Source organism: Eretmochelys imbricata, chromosome 3 (genome assembly GCF_965152235.1).
Source record: "Eretmochelys imbricata isolate rEreImb1 chromosome 3, rEreImb1.hap1, whole genome shotgun sequence".
In the NCBI taxonomy this organism is placed as follows: domain Eukaryota; kingdom Metazoa; phylum Chordata; order Testudines; family Cheloniidae; genus Eretmochelys; species Eretmochelys imbricata.
Genome location: NC_135574.1, coordinates 129,333,820 through 129,353,154, shown reverse-complemented (window position 1 = coordinate 129,353,154; position 19,335 = coordinate 129,333,820). Strand labels below are relative to the sequence as shown.

Genomic DNA, 19,335 nt, shown 5'->3' with positions numbered 1-19,335 from the left:
AAATTATGTTATGTTACATATACTCCTCCACATCTGTGAACACTTCAGCTCTACAGAGTGCACACTGGTGACAAGGAGCACAGAATCCTCCACACAGGATGTCTTTTGGCAGTGTCAAAGCAGTTTGGCAGGCTAATCTTAGAACTGGGAGTAATTCCATGATCTCTAGGAGTCAGCCAAGTATTTATGATACATTACATACTTTTTAAATTAGCAACAGCAATACAGGTGCAGACGTTTCCATGTAATGAGTGAATTCTAAAACATAACTGCCAGCTTTGTTCAGAATTACTACAAAAAATAATCTGTTTGGGTTATCGAGGTGGGGTTAACAGAAGCATTATCCACTATTAACTTTTTCTCTATCTAAAATACTTTTACCAGTAGTATTATTAAAAGAAAGATGATAGAAGCTCAATGCTGTATAGGTAGTATGTCTGCTAAATTATATTTAAGTAACTAATGAAGCCAAATGAACTACCTTTATTTTAAAAATTTAGCCAGTACCTGCTGTCATGGGCAAGACCACAATCAAGCCTGTACTTTTTAATGAGTCTCAAAATATGGCCTCTATCTTGCAAACACGTCAGGACTTGTGTGACTGACTTTACTCATGAGCAGCCACATTAGTAAAGGTGCACACATGCTTAAGTGTTTGCAAGATCAGAGCCTGAGGGAAAAACATCATGGTTTACTAAGGTGGAGATTAAAGGATCTAAAGGTAGCTAGGCCCCCAACTCCTACTGAATTCTCAATTCCCTTAGGCACCTTTGAAAAAAACAGCCTAAATTCTCAATCCTGAGGAGCTTCTGGGGGGGAGGGACCCTGAGGCAGCAGTTTGTGTGACATTTTCATCTATTCTGAGCTAACTGTTTTTTAAAAAAATATCAAGCAACTAAAAGGTTTCAGAGTAGCAGCTGTGTTAGTCTGTATCCACAAAAAGAAAAGGAGTACTTGTGGCACAAATACTCCTTTTCTTCAAGCAACTAAAAGAAATCAGGGTATGTCAGATGACTGCAAAAAGAAGAGGCCAATTTCTACGACAGGAACGTCAAACTGATGGACTTTAAGGATTCAAAAAAATTAAGTACAATATTTAATAAAACAATATAACACTAGCTAAATGATTTCACTTGCTCCCTTCCCAATTCTCTTTTTAAACTGAGAGGTTTTAAGAAAAATCATGATTACAGAACAGAACATGCCACCTGACGGCATTGTTTGAGGGAGAAATTGGAAAGTGATGAACACCAACAATCCTTCCTTAAAGCTCTAAAAATAATTTCTGGAAAAACAATGCAGTATTGTCTATAACAAGGTTCAAAAAAGAACTAGATAAATTCATGGATGATAGGTCCATCAACGGCTATTAGCCTGGATGGACAGGGATGGTGTCCCTAGCCTCTGTTTGCCAGAAGCTGGGAATGGGCAACAGGGGATGGATCACTTGACGATTACCTGTTTTGTTCATTCCCCCTGGGGCACCGGACACTGTTGAAAGACAGGATATTGGGCTAGATATACCTTTGGTCTGACCCAGTATAGCCGTGCTTATATTCTTATTTTAATTATGAATTGCCACACCAACAGCTTGTACACAGTTATGACTTATATTGGTAAAACTTATGTCAACCAGCGGTGTGAATAAGCCACGCCCCTGCGCAACGTAAGTTACGCTGGCGACCGAAGCGCTGGTGTGGACAGTGGTATGTCAGTGGGAGATGGATTTATTACACTGATAGGAGAAAACTCTCTCATCAGCATAAACAGTCTTCACCAGACACACTGCAGCAGCACAGTGCAACTGTGCCAATGTAGCGCTTCTAGTGTAGATCAGCCTCAAATTTGACGAGTGGTCTGTCTTGTCTAGTATCCCATCTACAACAACAGCTAGAACCAGACATATTAGCGGAAGATGCAAGAAAACTTTTAACAAACAAACATGGAATTACTTGCCCAAAGTGGTTAGTAGCAGGCATATGCTTAAGAACCTCAGAAGACATACCCCTTTAAAATTTTTATTTTGGTTCAATAGGACTTGACTTAGGCCTTGTTTACACTACCACTTTTGTCAGCAAAACTTGTTCCTCAGAGGTGTGAAAAAACACCCCTCAGAGCAACATAGGTTTCACCATAGGCGCCAACTCCATGGGTGCTCAAGGGCTGGAGCACCCACGAGGAAAAATTGGTTGGTGCTCTGCACCCACCGGCAGCTCCCCGCCGCTCCCCCCACAACTCACCTCCGCCTTGCCTCCTCCCCTGAGTGCGCCACGTGCCCACTTTATCCCCCTAGCTCCCAGTGCTTGCGCTGCAAAACAGCTGTTTCGGGTGGCTGGGAGGGAGGGGGGAGGAGGGGGAACGTGGCGTGCTCGGGGAAGAGGCAGGGCTGGGGCAGGGGTTTGGGGAAAGAGATCCAAGACTGGCACGTTACAGCGCTGAAACTTGCAGCGCTCAGGGGTGTGTTTTTTCACACCCCTGAACGAGAAAGTTGCAGCGCTGTAAAGTGCCAGTGTAGACAAGACCTTAGTTGTGTGTGATCCTGCAGACATCACTGAAGTCCTGCTTCTCAGAGGAGTAAACAAAAGCCAACCAGGCTGTTGTCCTCAAAAACTGAGAAATGATGGGCTGAAAAATGGCTGTTGCGCATTATTTTTGCTGAAACCTATGTTGTTCTCTCCATATGCCTTTTAAACTCTGAGTCTCCTTTTCCTATTTTTTTTCCTTTTACTGTAAGACTTCAATCTTTACTAGACAAAGGAAGTCAGGTGCCCAATTACGCGATTTCTCAGTCTGTAATAAAAACATTCGTTTAATTGATGTCGAACTTTCATGGCTAACCATACAAAGTAAATAGGACGAGAAAACATATTACAAAACATAATAAAAGTGCAACAACAGTTTTTCATTTTCAATCCATTGTCTAAAAACCTTTGGAAGCTTGAGGCAAAAGACACATAAAAATACAACAGTTATGAAACAGAAGACTTAAGATCATGAATTTTCCACTCAGATCTGTACAAATAGACTCTTGCACTCATGCAGAGTCTCACTGAGTTCAACTGGATTCCACATAAGCAAATCCAGTTACAGAATTGGGTCCAAATCAGGGGGGAAAGAAATGATATTTTCTTACTCACAACTGGATAAAAGAAATACAATTCTCAAAAGTGCTTCCATTTATTTTTATTTATAGTTAGCTCAATAACAAGAATTGCCTAAACCTTCCTTTTATTTGCAAACAAAAGATCACAGTAAAATTATTCAATTTTATAACTATTTTTTTAAAAGTACGTAAATGATAGTTACTTTAACCTCTGAAGAAGCCTTGTATTAAGACCTAGGACTGTCGTGGAAGCAAAAGAACGTTCCCATATTTCTTAACCAGAACATTCAAAACTTAAATGGTTTTGCTTCGTCTTCTGATCACTAATAACTTTCACATGTATTCTTTTAACAATAAACGAAAAAACATTCAGTTATTTTTTTAAACTTAAAAAACGTAAAAGGTACTAAAATTCAACAGTATGTAGAAACATTACAACATTCTAATTTTCATGATTTCTGATTGATTCCTCACTAATTACATGTATATTGCCCACAGTATTTATCCTAAATGTGATACAGATGTGAGCCACTGAAACTTGGAATTAAAGAATTTAGATTTCCAAAATATAATTTTAAATGTCCTCAAATAATTAAGTGTAGTTGTAGCATTGTCGGTCCCAGGACATTAGAAAGACAAAGTGGGTGAGGTAACATCTTTTATTGGACCAACTTCTGTTGGTGGGAGAGAGAAGCATTCAAACCACACAGAGCTTTTCTTCACGTCTGGGAAAGGTATTAATAAGAACATAAGAATATAAGAACGGCCAAACTAGGTCAGACCAGTGGTCCATCCAGCCCAGTATCCTGTCTTACGACAGTGGCCAATGCCAGGTACTTCAGAAGGAATGAACAGAACAGGCAATCATCGAGTGATCCTCTGTCACCCACTCCCAGCTTCTGGCAATCTGAGCTTAGGGACACTCGAGAATGAGGTTGCATCACTCTTCATCTTGGTTAATAGTCATTGGTGGACCTGTCCCCCTGTTCTTTTTGAAACCCATTATAGTTTTGGCCTTCACAACATCCCCAGCAACAAGTTCCACAGGTTGACTGTACATTCTGTGAAGAAGTACTTCTTCTTTTTGCTTTAAACCTGCTGCTTGTTAATTTAATTTAATTAATCAATTGGCTGCCCAATATACCAGCCTCTTCATGAGTCACCCTAAAGAAGAACTGCTGGACTAATGCACCACAAAACCCGAGATACATGGATGATATTTTCATTCTCTGGACAGACAGCTTTAAATTCCTCATAGATTTCCACCACAACTTCAACAACTACCACCTGTCCATCAAACTCTCTGGAACATTCCCACACTAGCATCAACTTCCTAGACATCACGATCAGCTTCAACAATGGAACCCTAGAGGCAACCATATAAAAAGAAAAGGAGTACTTGTGGCACCTTAGAGACTAACCAATTTATTTGAGCATAAGCTTATATAAAACCATATAAAAGAAACCCATGGCTCACCACACCTACCTTCATAGGTCCAGTAATCTGCCCAAACTCATCAAGAAATCTGTTATCTACATCCAGGCACTCACACACCACAGAATATGCTCCAAGATGAAAGTCCGGGATATACACCTTAGCATACTCAAAACTGCCTTCACCAAACAAGGACACTTCACTAGAGATAACAATAACAATAACAACTGTCACTACGCTCTGAAATGAACATACACAGGAAAATGATAAAAGACAAAAACACCCTATCATCTGTGGGTGAACACTTCTTGCAAAGCAATCACGCTGTTTCTGACCGATCAGTCCTCATCCTCAAAGGAAATCTGCACAACATTTTCAAAACACACGCCTGGGAGCTTAAATTCATAACTCTGCTAGACACTAAAAATCATGGACTGAACAGCGACACTAAATTTATGACTTATTACAACAATCTGTAACCCACTAACCCGCTCTTTTTGTTCTATAACTGCAGAGGTGTTAATAAGCCACTCTACTTTGAATAGTCCCTTACAATATGTGCAAACTACTTATGCTAAACAATCTGTTCCACCTTGCATTTTGCTGTGAGTCTGGAAGCACCTTTCCCAGACCTGAAGAAGAGCTCTCTGTGGCTCAAAAGCTTGACCCTCTCACCAACAGAAGTTGGTCCAATAAAAGATATTATCTCACTCACCATGTCTCTTAAATAATTCAAGTATGTGGTCCAACCTGCATGCTCTAAAATTACCTGTCTCTGACACTGTGCAATGAATGCAGGGATAACCCTTACCTTTTCCGGACTCCAGCAGAACAGAATAAATATGTTGTCGAACAGGACGGTAGATAAGTGCCTGTCCAGGAAGTTCTGTATCAAGTTCATCTTCCAATGTATTGCTGCATTCAACCTCTCCTTTACTGAGGACATTGTACACCATATAATTTTCAGCTCTGACGTGTTGTTCTTTAGCTAGCTGTTCAAATGGGGAAGAAGTCATTTATTTTCTACTTTAAAATTAAGAAAACAAAAAATGGCAAAATTAACTTATTTATGAAATAAATATTTCCTCTGATCTCGGTAAAATGATGTCCAAGAAGGAAACAACTGATATTTCAAAATATCAGAATCCTACATTTTGCTTTAAGGAAAAAGGAAATAATATAATCTCATTGGTGTGTCATTTTTTTGTGGAGAGGACGAGTCCACAAAAATTCCGTCATTCTCTTCCTATTATTCCCCCACTCTCCATGGCAATTAGTGCCAATGTCTTTGCTACCAGTAACTCCCATCAGAGAAAATCAGTACCACTCTTTCGTCAGCTGAGGCCTTGTCTTCACTGCTAAAAATGTGTATTTTTTTAATTTGGGGGAACTAATGTGTGAGCTATCCCAAGGTGAAAACTCAGAGAAGACAAAGCACTTTAGTTTTACTGTGCAGTAAACTGGATGAGGTCAACCCCAGGCAGGGGTACAGTACTGACCTCACCTTTTTTAGCAGAGAAGACAAGGCCTAAAGACTGTCACTGGAAAGCAACATACTACAAGGGGCCAAGCAACACTGCAACACTTCCAATCTCTAAAAGCCTAGGAGCTCAGGAACCCACATTTGGAAGCAAGCTTTGCTGATGCGAGACTAAGGGACGAGCATAGCTTGTTTTACAAAAACCATTTCAGGTTTTTCCCTGATTTGTACACTCAGAAAATAGCTATGTAAATTACAAGGCCATAGATGCCACAATATCAGTAGCAATATTTCACATTTATATAGCATCTTTCATCCCAAAGGATCCACATACCACCACTGAAATGCAGCTATCAATCAGTGCAGAGCACGCGGCACAACAGTGGGGAAGGAAAAATTTTGGCTAAGCATAAAAGGACATAAAAATCTTTACTGTCCAAATAAAGTAAACAGGGCTTCAGTTTACAAAATCAACTCTATATTAAGTCAATAAATGAAGGGCTTGTATCAGGTTTTTTATAGCACTCATTGCTCTAGCAGTTAGCTGCAGCACTCATTAGCATAGTGCCGATGGCTACTCCAGAAGAGGTGTTTACAGCTATTTTACCAATTTATATCCTCAATGAAGTAATAAATTTTATTCCAATAGCCCATTTTAGATGCTACAAAATTGGCACACTAATGGATACAAAATATGCTACACTAACAATATACTTCATTTCATTTTAGGCATATAGTTTGCATAGACATGAGTTCACAAATTTTGTGAAATTGCAAGTTTGGTTGCCACAATGTACCAGAAATCCATGATTTACAATACACTGAAAAGTAAAAACATAAGCTGGGCTCCATACTAACCATGGACACAAGTGTAATTGACACTGCATCCTGAAAAATGTTTCCACTGTATATAAATAGGCAGACACAAGAGGTGCAAACTTTTCAACAAAAACAAACCATTTATCTACAAATTAGACGGTACGTTTTTTTGGAGTACTTTGGCATACTTTACGTTTTTTTGGGGCAGGGACTTCTTTACTTAGGGTTTATAAAGAAACAAGTACAACAGGGCCACAATCTTAAGCTGAGCTTCCAGACATTATCATTTATTAACTGATTTTATTATATTACCTCATCATCTTAGGAAATACATCCTTTCGCATTAAAGATCAAACCGAGGTAATGATCATGATGACATCTCAAGGTCCCTTCCAGCCCTACACTTCTATGATTCACGGTATGTTCCATAAGAGAAGGAATGTTAACTCTGATGTCCTGGCCATATTCCAACTTAGGGTATGTCTATATGTACAGCGCTACAGAGGCACAGATGTATCAATGCAGCTGCGCTGCTGCAGCACATCTGGTGAAGACGTTCTATGCTGATGGGAAAGAGCTCTCCTGCTGGCATAAAAAAAATCACCTCCGCAAGCGGGAGAGAGCTTCTCCTGCCAAAACAGCACTGTGCACATGAATGCTTTATATCGGTGTAACTTATGTCGCTCAGAGGGGTGGAATATTCACACCACCTGAGCGACATAAGTATTGTCGACATAGGTTGCAGTGTAGACATAGCCCTAGATAATTAAATTTTACCTACCTAAATTTCCTTCACGTTTTCAATCAGAAACAGTATTCTTCTTCATTTTGACTTTACCACTCTAACAGGAGTCATTACAATCAATTATATGTGGATGTGTATCTTTAAACAGTTGCTATATTTTAACTCAGTGATGGCTGCATTTTAAAGGTGGACTAAGTGAATACTGTATAGTTTTTATTTCAGTTTGTAAGTTTGGAATCTTTTGTGATGGAAATCATACTGTAAATATAAATATACTTTCAAATTATACTCAGAGAGACTTTTTTTAAGATAACTAAGAGAGGTAGAAAGAGAGATCCTATGTTCAAAGCCTATGGGCACCTAACAAAATATGGCTCTTAAATTAGATCCTACACACAATTTCTAAAGGGGCATTTTCTTGAAGTCTCAAAATTCTCTCTTAATACATTGTCATAGATTTAACATTGTCATGTAAATGAAAAGTCTTATAAAATATATTAGAGAATTAACAAATCTCTGTGTTTCTGGTTACCAAAAAAAAAAGACTTGGTTCATTCAAGGAAAAAGACTATTCTTAGCTTGATCCTGAAGTACCATTGCCTGTAAAACTCCAAACCATTTCAGGATCAGCCTTAACATTCAGTAAGGAAAATAATATTTTGCTCGGAAAAAAAAGACATATATGAGTGCACTCATTATCACGTGTCAGTAAACGTTTACAGCAAAAGGGTGATGGCGAAGCTTTAAGAGATGAGATACCTGAAAGATCTCCTGATCTGGACATATGGCTGTTTCTTGCTTGACCAGGTGTATCTGAGAATTTGATACACCGGGAGGAAGCCATGGAGACTGTTGGCCAGGCAAGATATAGGACTCCACTCCCCTATAAAGCAATTTCTTGTCAGATGCCAAAGGTAGCATTTCTTCCAAGTCTTTCAGGCTACCATAACAGCATGGAACTCTTGATATGTAGCTTGCTACAGCTAGAATTGTGTTAGCCCTTTTGTCATAGCTCTGGCTCTTTGGAGGACATGAAGCTACACATTTCTGCCAGAAACCCTCCAAAACGTCTTCTGGAACTATATCATTCCCAAGCAGGCAAGCAAAAAGAGGGAGGTCTGTTATGTTGAGGCCCAGTGCATGACAGAGGTTCTCTCTAGAGTACATAACAGTGACCATCCTGTCCAAGCAGAGCTTATCAATAGAAAAATAGGAAGAGGTGTTATAGATGAGGTAGTCGGTATCTTGTCCAAGAATTCCCATGCAATTATTTTGCAGCCCATAAGAGGCCACCTCATAGTCCGCCTCTTGCAATGAACATATTGTTTCTTGACCAAGAGACTTTAAGGCAAAGCGTGTAAAAGTTGCCAACCCTGAAGGAATAAAGAACATCCCTCTCCCTGGTTGTTGTCTATAGGACTTGAGGAACTGAAAGATTCTGGCTATTTCTTTGTTGTTCTTCAATCTTCGTTTGACCCATTCATCTCTCTTTTTCTGCTCTACCACACCATCAAAGCAGAACACCAGCTTGATATCAGCTGCCATAAAAGCTTTAATAAAATCCTGCAAATTAGCAAGGTACTCTTGCCACTGGCCACCACAGACCCAGGATTCTGGTGTGTACCAGTGTCGAATACAGCCCATGGCATCTACCACAATTACAGGAGGGGAGTCAGGATGATTGATGTGATGTTTTTCTGCCATTTCCTTCAGATTTACCATTGTACATGCATCAGGGCAAGTGTTTGCCACAAACCACTGCAAACCTTTAATGCCCATAGTTGATCTCTTTTTAAGCCGAATTCTCTGAGCAATCTGAAAAAGGAAACACAAAACAAAAATGTTCTAAACCACAATATTAAGAGAGAAGCAATGTTCAATGGTTAGACAAGGGAACTGGGAGTTCAACGAATGGGGTTCTGTTTCTAGTTTTGCTCATGGTTCCTTGTGTTATCTTAGGCCTTAGCTCTCTGAACCTGTTTTTCCATCTCTAAACTGGGGATAAAAACTCTGTGATGCATTCTGCCTTCCATCTTTAGTTCTCACTATATCAGCACAAAACATTATAATCTATGCTAAAAGTATTATTTTAAAAAATCAAGATGAACAAAGCTCAAATAAATGGATTTATTTTTAATACAAAAACACAAAGTCTACTTTAAAAATTCAGTGTGTATGTTTATAGGGACTCAAACAGATATTGAGAGTAAAAAGTGTGTAACTTTTCCCGTGCCAAGGGGGTTTACAACATAGAGACTACTAGCTTAATTTTCAGGGGCCCTCAGCGCTCACAACTCTAACTGAAGTCAGTGGAAACAGGGGCTCAACAACTATTAAAATCAGCCCACAGCCTTGATCCTGCAATTGGATCCACGCAGGCAATCCTCCATGCCTACTTGAAGCTTCAGTATAGTCAATGGTCCATCCTCATGAATCCAACTGCAAGACTGAGACCCATATTTCTGCATGCTGTTTTAGTTGCTTCCATTGTATTTTGATTTTAAAATATTATGCATTTTACTATCATGTATTTTCAAGACTCAAAAACTAAATTTCAGAACACATTTAAATAATTATGTCCCTAGTTATATGTAGTAAGTTTATGATAACTTGACTGTTAAAAGGATTAACAATTTTAAGTGGTCACTATAGTGCGTGTTCGTTTTGAATCAATTAATCTAAATAGAAAAAATGATACATACTGACTACAATCTTAATACAAGGAAGGGATTAAATCAGATTTTTCTGTATTAAACTGCCAAATGATAATAGAAATATGGATTCCCCCATCATTTTCTGTGTTTAAAAACATGCAAAGGAACCCAAGTTATATATTGTGAAAATAAGTATGGGAGAAGAGTTAAAATTAAAACCTTCAACCACCTCCATTTTTGTTGACAGAAATCCCTGCTCATATTAAATGATTTACATAGCTTTAATGATAGCTGTCTTTTTCTACTAATACAAAGGCTTTTTATTTCAAAGGATTTTCTACCAAAACCTGCTGGTGGCAATACAGAATTTTTTATGCAGCGAGACAAGCTTGTTTTTCTTTTTACTTTGACTTTATTCAAAATTGTCCCCTCCTTTCTCACACAAACAGTGAGGAAATTCACTGCCTGTTTTAATTAAGCAAGTACAAGTATTCCTGTCTTTCACACTGCTCATTTCTCACATTTTGAATTACAAACTACCTCAGGAGTGTTTAAAAAAAAGGAATTGAATACGAAAAGTATCATGAATTTACAATTCTGAAAGGTGCCTATGAGCCTTTCTTCCTCCTCAGAGTTGTAACACCCTTCACATGCAGTTTTCAAACACCTTCTTCAGTGTGAAGTGAGATGAAATGTTTAAAGCAATCTAGAACTACACTGTGGATATTACCTTTTGTAAAAATAGAAATATTATCCCCGTCACTACCACACAGGTGTATACAGTACAGGGTTGCTTTCCCAAGCACTATTTCTAGGGCCATGTGGGTGTCCTTCAAATTCCAGCTGTTTGTGTCATAAATCAGAGGTTTTCACTCCGTTGCACCTGTGATCACGAGAGGAGTCACACATCTCTTTAGATTGAGGACTGGTGTATACAAATGCACCATAAAGAGTTCCTTAAAAGGAAGTTATCACATTTCTATGGAGACCCAGCAACAGTTGGACTTGTGAACTGAGAGAACCCCTCCACCACCTAGGTACTGTTGTTTGCAGTTACACCAAGTGATGTGGTGAGGTCTGCCACAGGATTTTTGAAAGGAACCCACATGGTTTCTGCAGAAATGCACTGGGTCCAAGCAACAGTTTTAGCTATGAAGATCCAGGAAAAGGAGACACTCTCTCCCCATCCAGGTGCTGAAGGAAGAAGCTGCACTAAATGATTTAGAAGCAGCACTATCTAAAGGTGATGCAAATACTCTCCAGCCTTCATGGCTATATCAATATCTGAAACATTCTCTCACATAACTAAGGCCAAACTATGCTAGGGACATTTTCACAAAACTTCCCACTATTGCCTGTACTAGTTCAGTAACATCAATAACAGCAATGCTGGGGAACCTAGCGTAGACAGACTGCTGGCTGTCATCAGTATTTTCAGCACTATCATTTAACCATACTCAAAGCAGATGTAATCAACACAATGCTATTTTTGTGCATTAATTTTAGTGCTGTTGAAAGATAACAGACAGTACCGGAGGTTTAAGTCTTCTTTTTAACCACAGAACAGATACAGCCTGAGCAACAGCAGCAGTGCAAGCTTCCTGCATTGCCCCACCTCTACAATGGGCCTTAACCATGACCTGGCAGATCACCTCTAATAAATCTGTCAGTCTCTAAGGTGCCACAAGTACTCCTTTTCTTTTTGCGAATACAGACTAACACGGCTGCTACTCTGAAACCTCTAAGAGGTAAGACAGTTCAGTCTCCAGGTGCATTCAGTCCTCAAACTCCCTGCTGAGACTGACAAGAGTACCAATTTGGGGTTGTCTACATCAGAGATTCTCACCAGAGCTCAGGGCTTCTGACTTGTAGGACACCAGGGCTTGTGGCTCTGGATTTCAGCCCCACAGGGGGCAATGAGGCTCAGAGCTTCTGGCTTTTGGGGGGAGGGGGAGGATTCTGGGGCTTGGGACTCTGGGTTTCAGCCTCGTGGCTCCAGGCTTCTGCCCCACGGGAGCACCAGGGCTCATGTTTCCGGGCTTCAGCCCCACAGCTCCGGGCTTCAGTCATGGGGCCTCGCAGACCCCTGGTTGAGAAGCGATGGTCCACATAACAAAATCTGATCATGTTTAAAACACAACTGTGAACAATAAAATAAGATATGATAATGACCATGACTAAGTCATCAGTGTAGACCAGGACAAATCATGCTCAGCTTCATGTCAAATAAGAAGATACTGAACCTGTTTTTTCCTGGGCTACATTAAACACTAAATTATAGTCAAAATCTAACTCAATCATTTACAATCATGTTTAAATGTAACATTTTGTAATGTAGACAAAAAGCTTAAGTGTTAAATATGATGGTTTTTTCTGAGGCTTGTGGGATCTGGGCTGAGACCACTAAATTACTTTATGTGGTTCAGATAGTCCTCACTTTTAAATAATTTTTGAACATTAATGACCTAGGCTAACTTACAACTAAGAGACGAATGTTTCTATACTCTATAGCCAATCTTGTGAGCCACTAGTCCCCCTAAAAAACAAGAAAACGGATCCTGAATCTGTCAGTTATTCAGGTTCAGTAGCAGATTATTATACAAGCAGACCCATTGATTTCAAGACTACTTAACCTGAATAAATGTAGCAAAATTGGGCCACAAATGCTTTGTTCTAAAATTCTGGGTAGATTTCTAACAGCCTTTCCATCCTCAACAACAGAAAATACATACACAAATATCATTTGTTTACATCGAACACAAAATAAATCTAAACATTTATTTTTAACATTATTTCCTCAGGTAATTAACAAGTTAACTGCTATAGAAAATACAATGTTCAGCCTATCATGGTGTCCTGAATACCAAAATATCAAGTGTGTACACCTGCATGGAAGCTCTCCTATTCTCCAAGGAGCAGTATAATCAGAACTATTTTTTGCTTCATGTTTTGTATATAGATACAGATGTGCATGGCCCACCCTTATTTTGGAATGGTGGCAAATCATCAGTCAGATATAACCTACATGTATGTCAGCACCAAACAGCAAACCTATCATTACGCAAATTTTATTAGACTCATAGCTAAAGTGCAGTCTGTCAGTAGCTGAGAAAAGCCTGCCATTCAACAACTAGACATTATGCTGCTAGATGGCAAAAATATTTAAAATAAGTATTTCCAGTCCCCATCAGACTCCTCCATTCAAGGCACACAGAATGAAGCCTTGTCTACACTATGGGCACTACGGCAGCTATGCCTTTATAGTCTCACAGCATAGACTCTTCTTACAGTGACAGAATGGGTTTTTCCACCACTGTAGGTCAGTGGTTCTGAACCAGGGGTATATGTGCCCCTGGGAGTTCGCAGAGGTCTTCCAGGGGATACATCAACTCATCTAGATATTTGCCGTTCTTTACAACAGGCTACATAAAAAGCACTAGCGAACTCATCTTCCCTTCCAAATGCAAACAGATGGAGATCATACCAAAAGGACTGAAGGTAAAAAATCCATTACAATCTACATACCACACAGACTATGCTGACAGATTCTGCCACACACTCTCAAAGAAACTGCGGAACTACCTGATCAACATCCTATACAGCAAACAGGGAAAGATTAAGAATGAGTTCTCAAAACCGGATACTCTCATAAAAAACCAACCTTCCATACAAAAACTAGACAAGCCATTTGCAACACACACTTTGCTTCTCTACAAAAGAAAAAGGACACTAAACTATCTAAACTATTACATGCCACAAGGGGCCACAACAGTGGTTCCCTTAACCCACCCAGCAATATTGTTAATCTATCCAGCTATAGCTATACTCTAAACCCAGCAGAAAAATCTGTCGTATCTCGGGGCCTCTCCTTCTGTCCCTCCACCCCCACAAACATGATACAGTTCTGTGGTGACCTAGAATAATATTTTCGACGTCTCCGACTCAAGGAATATTTCCAACACACCTCTGAACAGCACAGAGACCTTCCTACCAACACTCCAAAAAGAAGGATTCTGGGTGGACTCCTCCTGAAGGTCGAAACAACAGACTGGACTTCTACATAGAATGCTTCCGCTGACGTGCATGGGCTGAAATTGTGGAAAAGCAACACCACTTGCCCCATAACCTCAGCCGTGCAGAACACAGTGCCATCCACTGCCTCAGAAACAACTTTGACATCATAATCAAAAAGGCTGACAAAGGAGGTGCTGTCGTCATCATGAATAGGTCAGAATGTGAACAAGAGGCTGCTAGGCAGCTCTCCAACACCACATTCCACAAGCCATTACCCTCTGATCCCACTCAGGGTTACCAAAAGAAACTACACCATCTGCTAAAGAAACTCCCTGAAAAAGCACAAGAGCAAATCCGCACAGAGACACCCCTAGAACGCCGAGCAGGGGTATTCTATCTGCTACCCAAGATCCATAAACCTGGAAATCCTGGACGCCCCATTATCTCAGGCATTGGCACCTTGACAGCAGGATTGTCTGGCTATGTAGACTCCCTCCTCAGGCCCTACGCTACCAGCACTCCCAGCTATCTTCGAGACACCACTGACTTCCTGAGGAAACTACAATTCATCAGTGACCTACTGAAAACACCATCCTAGCAACTATGGCTGTAGAAGCCCTCTACACATTCCAGACAAAGATGGACTACAAGCCATTAGAAACAGTATCCCCGATAATGTCACAGCAGACCTGGTGGCTGGACTTTGTCCTCACCCATAACTATTTCACATTTGGGGACAATGTATACCTTCAAATCAGCGGCACTGCTATGGGTACCCGCATGGCCCCACAGTATGCCAACATTTTTATGGCTGACTTAGAACAACGTTGCCTCAGCTCTCGTCCCCTAATATCCCTACTCTACTTGCACTACATTGATGACATCATCATCATCTGGACCCATGGAAAAGAAGCCCTTGAGGAATTCCACCACAATTTCAACAATTTCCATCCCACCATCAACCTCAGCCTGGACCAGTCCACACAAGAAATCCACTTCCTGGACACTACAGTGCTAATAAGCGATGGTCACATAAACACCACCCTATACCGGAAACCTACTGATCGCTATACCTACCTACATGCCTCCAGCTTTTGTCCAGACCACACCACACGATCCATTGTCTACAGCCAAGCTCTGCGATACAACCGCATTTGCTCCAACCTCTCAGACAGAGACAAACACCTACAAGATCTCTATCAAGCGTTCTTACAACTACAATACCCACCTGCTGAAATGAAGAAACAGACTGACAGAGCCAGAAGTGTACCCAGAAGTTACCTACTACAGGACAGGCCTAACAAAGAAAAAACAGAATGCCACTAGCCGCCACCTTCAGCCCCCAACTAAAACCTCTCCAGCGCATCATCAAGGATCTACAACCTATCCTGAAGGATGACCCATCACTCTCAGAGATCTTGGGAGACAGGCCAGTTCTTGCTTACGGACAGCCCCCCAACCTGAAGCAAATACTCACCAGCAACCACACATCACACAACAAAAACACTAACCCAGGAACCTATCCTTGCAACAAAGCCCGTTGCCAACTCTGTCCACATATCTATTCAGGGGACACCATCACAGGACCTAATAACATCAGCCACACTATCAGAGGCTTGTTCACCTGCACATCTACCAATGTGATATATGCCATCATGTGCCAGCAATGCCCCTCTGCCATATACATTGGCCAAACTGGAGAGTCTCTACGTAAAAGAATAAATGGACACAAATCAGATGTCAAGAATTATAACATTCAAAAACCAGTCGCAAAACACTTCAATCTGTCTGGTCACTCGATTACAGACCTAAAAGTGGCAATATTACCAAAAAAACCCTTCATAAACAGACTCCAACGAGAGACTGCTGAATTGGAATTAATTTGCAAACTGGACACCATTAAATGATGCTTGAATAAAGACTGGGAGTGGATGTGTCATTACATATTTCCCCATGTTTATTCCCCCCCCCATACTGTTCCTCACACCTTCTTGTCAACTGCTGGAAATGGTCCACCTTGATAATCACAAAAGGTTTTTTTTCTCTCCTGCTGGTAATAGCTCACCTTACCTGATCACTCTCTTTACAGTGTGTATGGTAACACCCATTGTTTCATGTTCTCTGTATATATAAAATCCCCCTACTGTATTTTCCACTGTATGCATCCGATGAAGTGAACTGTAGTTCATGAAAGCTTATGGTCAAACACATTTGTTAGTCTCTAAGGTGCCACAAGTACTCCTTTTCTTTTTTCAGTACAAACTAAAATGTCATATAGACAATGATTTGTTTATACTGTTCTATATACTGTATCAGCAGTTCTCAAACTGTGGGCAAGTTTGTTTTAATGGGGTCCTCAGGGCCAGTGTTAGATTCACTGGAGCCCAGGGCAGAAAGCTGAAGCCTGAGCCTTGCAGCATGGGGCTGAAGCCGAAGCCAAAGCCTAAGTTTTTCAGTGAAGTGAAACTTGCAGTATGTAAGACAAATCAGACTCCTGAAAGGGATGCAGTAGTCTGGAAAAGCTGAGAACCACTGCTGTAGGTAACCCAGGTCCGAGTGGTCTTCCATCAACCTAACCACATTGACACCAGCAGTTAGGTTGGGATAGCCAGAGCACTTGGAAGCATGAATCTTTCACTCCCCCACCAGCCGCGGAGTGACACACTTATGTTGATCTACATTTTAAGTGCAGATTAGGCCTGAGGGAATAGGCAGCCGGTCTACGCTGTCCTGCGCATTGTGTGGTCATTTACACTAGCAAAAAATAGGTGTAAACCATAACCATTCTTACTTCAGTTTGCACTTAATTAATGACTAGTCAGATGCAGCAAAACAGAGAATCAGGCCCCAACTGTTTCTTGCTGTTCCCTGAACTCTGTGGTATCAACAGTGCTCACAGTGGCACTGGTTTCACTCAAAGTATGGTTTTTTACACCAGTCTAGCTGAGCCGGTGCGAGCCTGTACGTAGACAGTCTTGTTCCAGCCAAAGCCAAACCACGATGAACCCCTGAAATGAGAGCGTCTACACACGGACCCGCATCACTGTATCTAAACACACCTGTCGCTGGTCCCCGGGCGCAGCGGCCAGGAAACGCGCTATGGGGGCAGGCGGGGGCAGGGTGGAAGCGCTGCCAGCCCTCTCCGCGGCGAGAGCACGGGCCGTAAGAGAGACTGTGTGTGTGTGTGTGGTGGGGTTCTTGGCCCTGGCTGGCCCCGGGGGCGGTGGGAGACACCCCGCCCCCGCCGCCGCCGCCGCCGCCGCCGGTACGGCTCCCTGCCCGCTCTGGGGATGGGGTCCCTGCCCCCTACAGCGGCAGGACGGACTGTCCCCCGCCCCCCGCCGGCTGTGGAGAGGCCCGCTAGGACGGGGTGGGAGAGGGAGGGGGAGGAGGAGGGACACCTGCGCCCAGGGCCCTACCGAGCGACACACCGGCGACCCCCGCCGCGCACCACACGAGCTTCCGCTTCCGCCCAGAAGGCGGGACTGCGCACGCGCACTGCCGCCGCCTCGCCGCTTGCACGTACCTCGCCGCTGATTGACAGAGGAAAGTGCAGCGGAGCGGCACGTGACTCTCCCACCAGCCAGGTGCTCGGGCCCCCGCCTCCCCAGAGCCGCAGATAGTCCGGGGGCTCCCACACGCATGCGGAGAAACAGCCAGACACGCTTTGTAAACCGCAAGGCACCTCCTCCCCCAGTGTAAATCCCACCTATTGCTACCATGTGACGCCAGTATTTATGCATATATAGCATCATTGCACCTGGTGCTGTTCAGACATGCCAGAGCACCTGCCCTGGGGTGTTTACGGTACATCGCAGTGTCTGTGTTATTTCGTATACACATGGTACTCCGATACAGTATACCTCTTAGCTCTAATCTGTTACATCTCACCATGTCCTCCCCAGTTATATATATACTGCGTCCCACTGCCTACAGTATGCCTATTACCCCAGATCGGTACATTACCTTCTCGCGGTTACCGTAGCATAAAGATATCTTTAATTATTTTTCTGTTGTCCCACTGTTATCCCCAATTGTACCCCCCCAAATATATCTGACTGTTATCCCCAAATTATAAAACCCCAGTGTGCACGTCTCTCTTTCTTCTGAAAGGCAGCACTGTGTTTCAAAACAGTTCTTACTACTGATCCTGTTTGCTTGCTGTACCCCTCACATGAGTGGTGCAGAGGGAAGGGGTAACGTTATAAAAGATGTATTTGTTTTCTTGGACATTTTAGGATTTCAGAATCTGCTGAAGTGAAAAGGACTTGCTTAAACATGTCTTCCCCCTTTACTAACACTTTAGGTTTTTTATTGGGGTCTCTTTTTCTATGTCCATTTATTGGACTTGGGCTTTAAAAAAAGCGTTTCCTAGCAGCAGAATGCAGAAGGCCCATTCATATTACAATGGGCAGAGAGGAAAGAAAGAGCCTGGTTTGTTTAAACTGCTTCTGTCTTCATTCACAGCCTGATATCCATGCGTATTGTGCTGGCTACAATGGGACTAAAGGACTCATTGTGGTCGAAAACAAATCAAAATAGAATAAGAGATGATAAGATAAAAGAGTCATGCAACAAAATTGTTCAAAAAATCTAAGTCTTACATTTGAGATTTATGTTACCTATTGGCTGCGTGGCCTATTGACCGATGTTTATAATAACCACTAGAGTTTAATAAACAAAGCAATACATGGGAACTTTATGTGCCATTTTTAAAGACACTGAGTAGAAATGGTGGGGTATTGGTTGTTTTATTTAATAGTTATTGTTTTGTGCTTGCATACATTTTACATATACATTCCATATTTCATATGTTTCTACCAGGTTATTCTCCTAGCAGTCACCACACATAATATCATTGTTATAAAAATGCCAGGGCCCTCTTTGTGTGTGCAAACAGCATACTAACACTAATGCTCTCCTCTCTGAACCACAAGATGCTCACATAACCTACTCCATCCCATAGGCAACAGGTGGAAGCTTAAATAACTTCACATGTTTTCAGGGGGGAAGAAGGGACTTTGGGAAACCGATTTCAGGATTAGATCAGATGTTATTGCCAGTGAAAAATTAAACAGAGCAGTG

At 41.6% G+C, this 19,335-nt stretch overlaps 1 protein-coding gene across 4 annotated transcripts in view; it reads right to left on the bottom strand.

Moving 5' to 3' along the window:
* The window catches only part of FAM120B (family with sequence similarity 120 member B), a 90,632-nt gene extending 72,912 nt beyond the window's left edge, over positions 1–17,720 (bottom strand). For 3 of the 4 annotated variants that reach the window (XM_077813360.1, XM_077813361.1, XM_077813362.1), the window contains exons 1-3: positions 17,670–17,720; positions 8,342–9,397; positions 5,350–5,530 (exon numbers count right to left, since the gene is read on the bottom strand). In XM_077813360.1, coding sequence (XP_077669486.1) covers positions 5,350–5,530; positions 8,342–9,361 — 1,201 coding nt within the window. In that variant the 5' untranslated portion in view covers positions 9,362–9,397; positions 17,670–17,720. Of the gene's footprint in view, positions 1–5,349; positions 5,531–8,341; positions 9,398–17,309; positions 17,583–17,669 lie in introns of those variants that run through there. The other variant, XM_077813363.1, reaches the window with a different exon arrangement.
* Between the last annotated feature and the right edge of the window lie 1,615 nt (positions 17,721–19,335).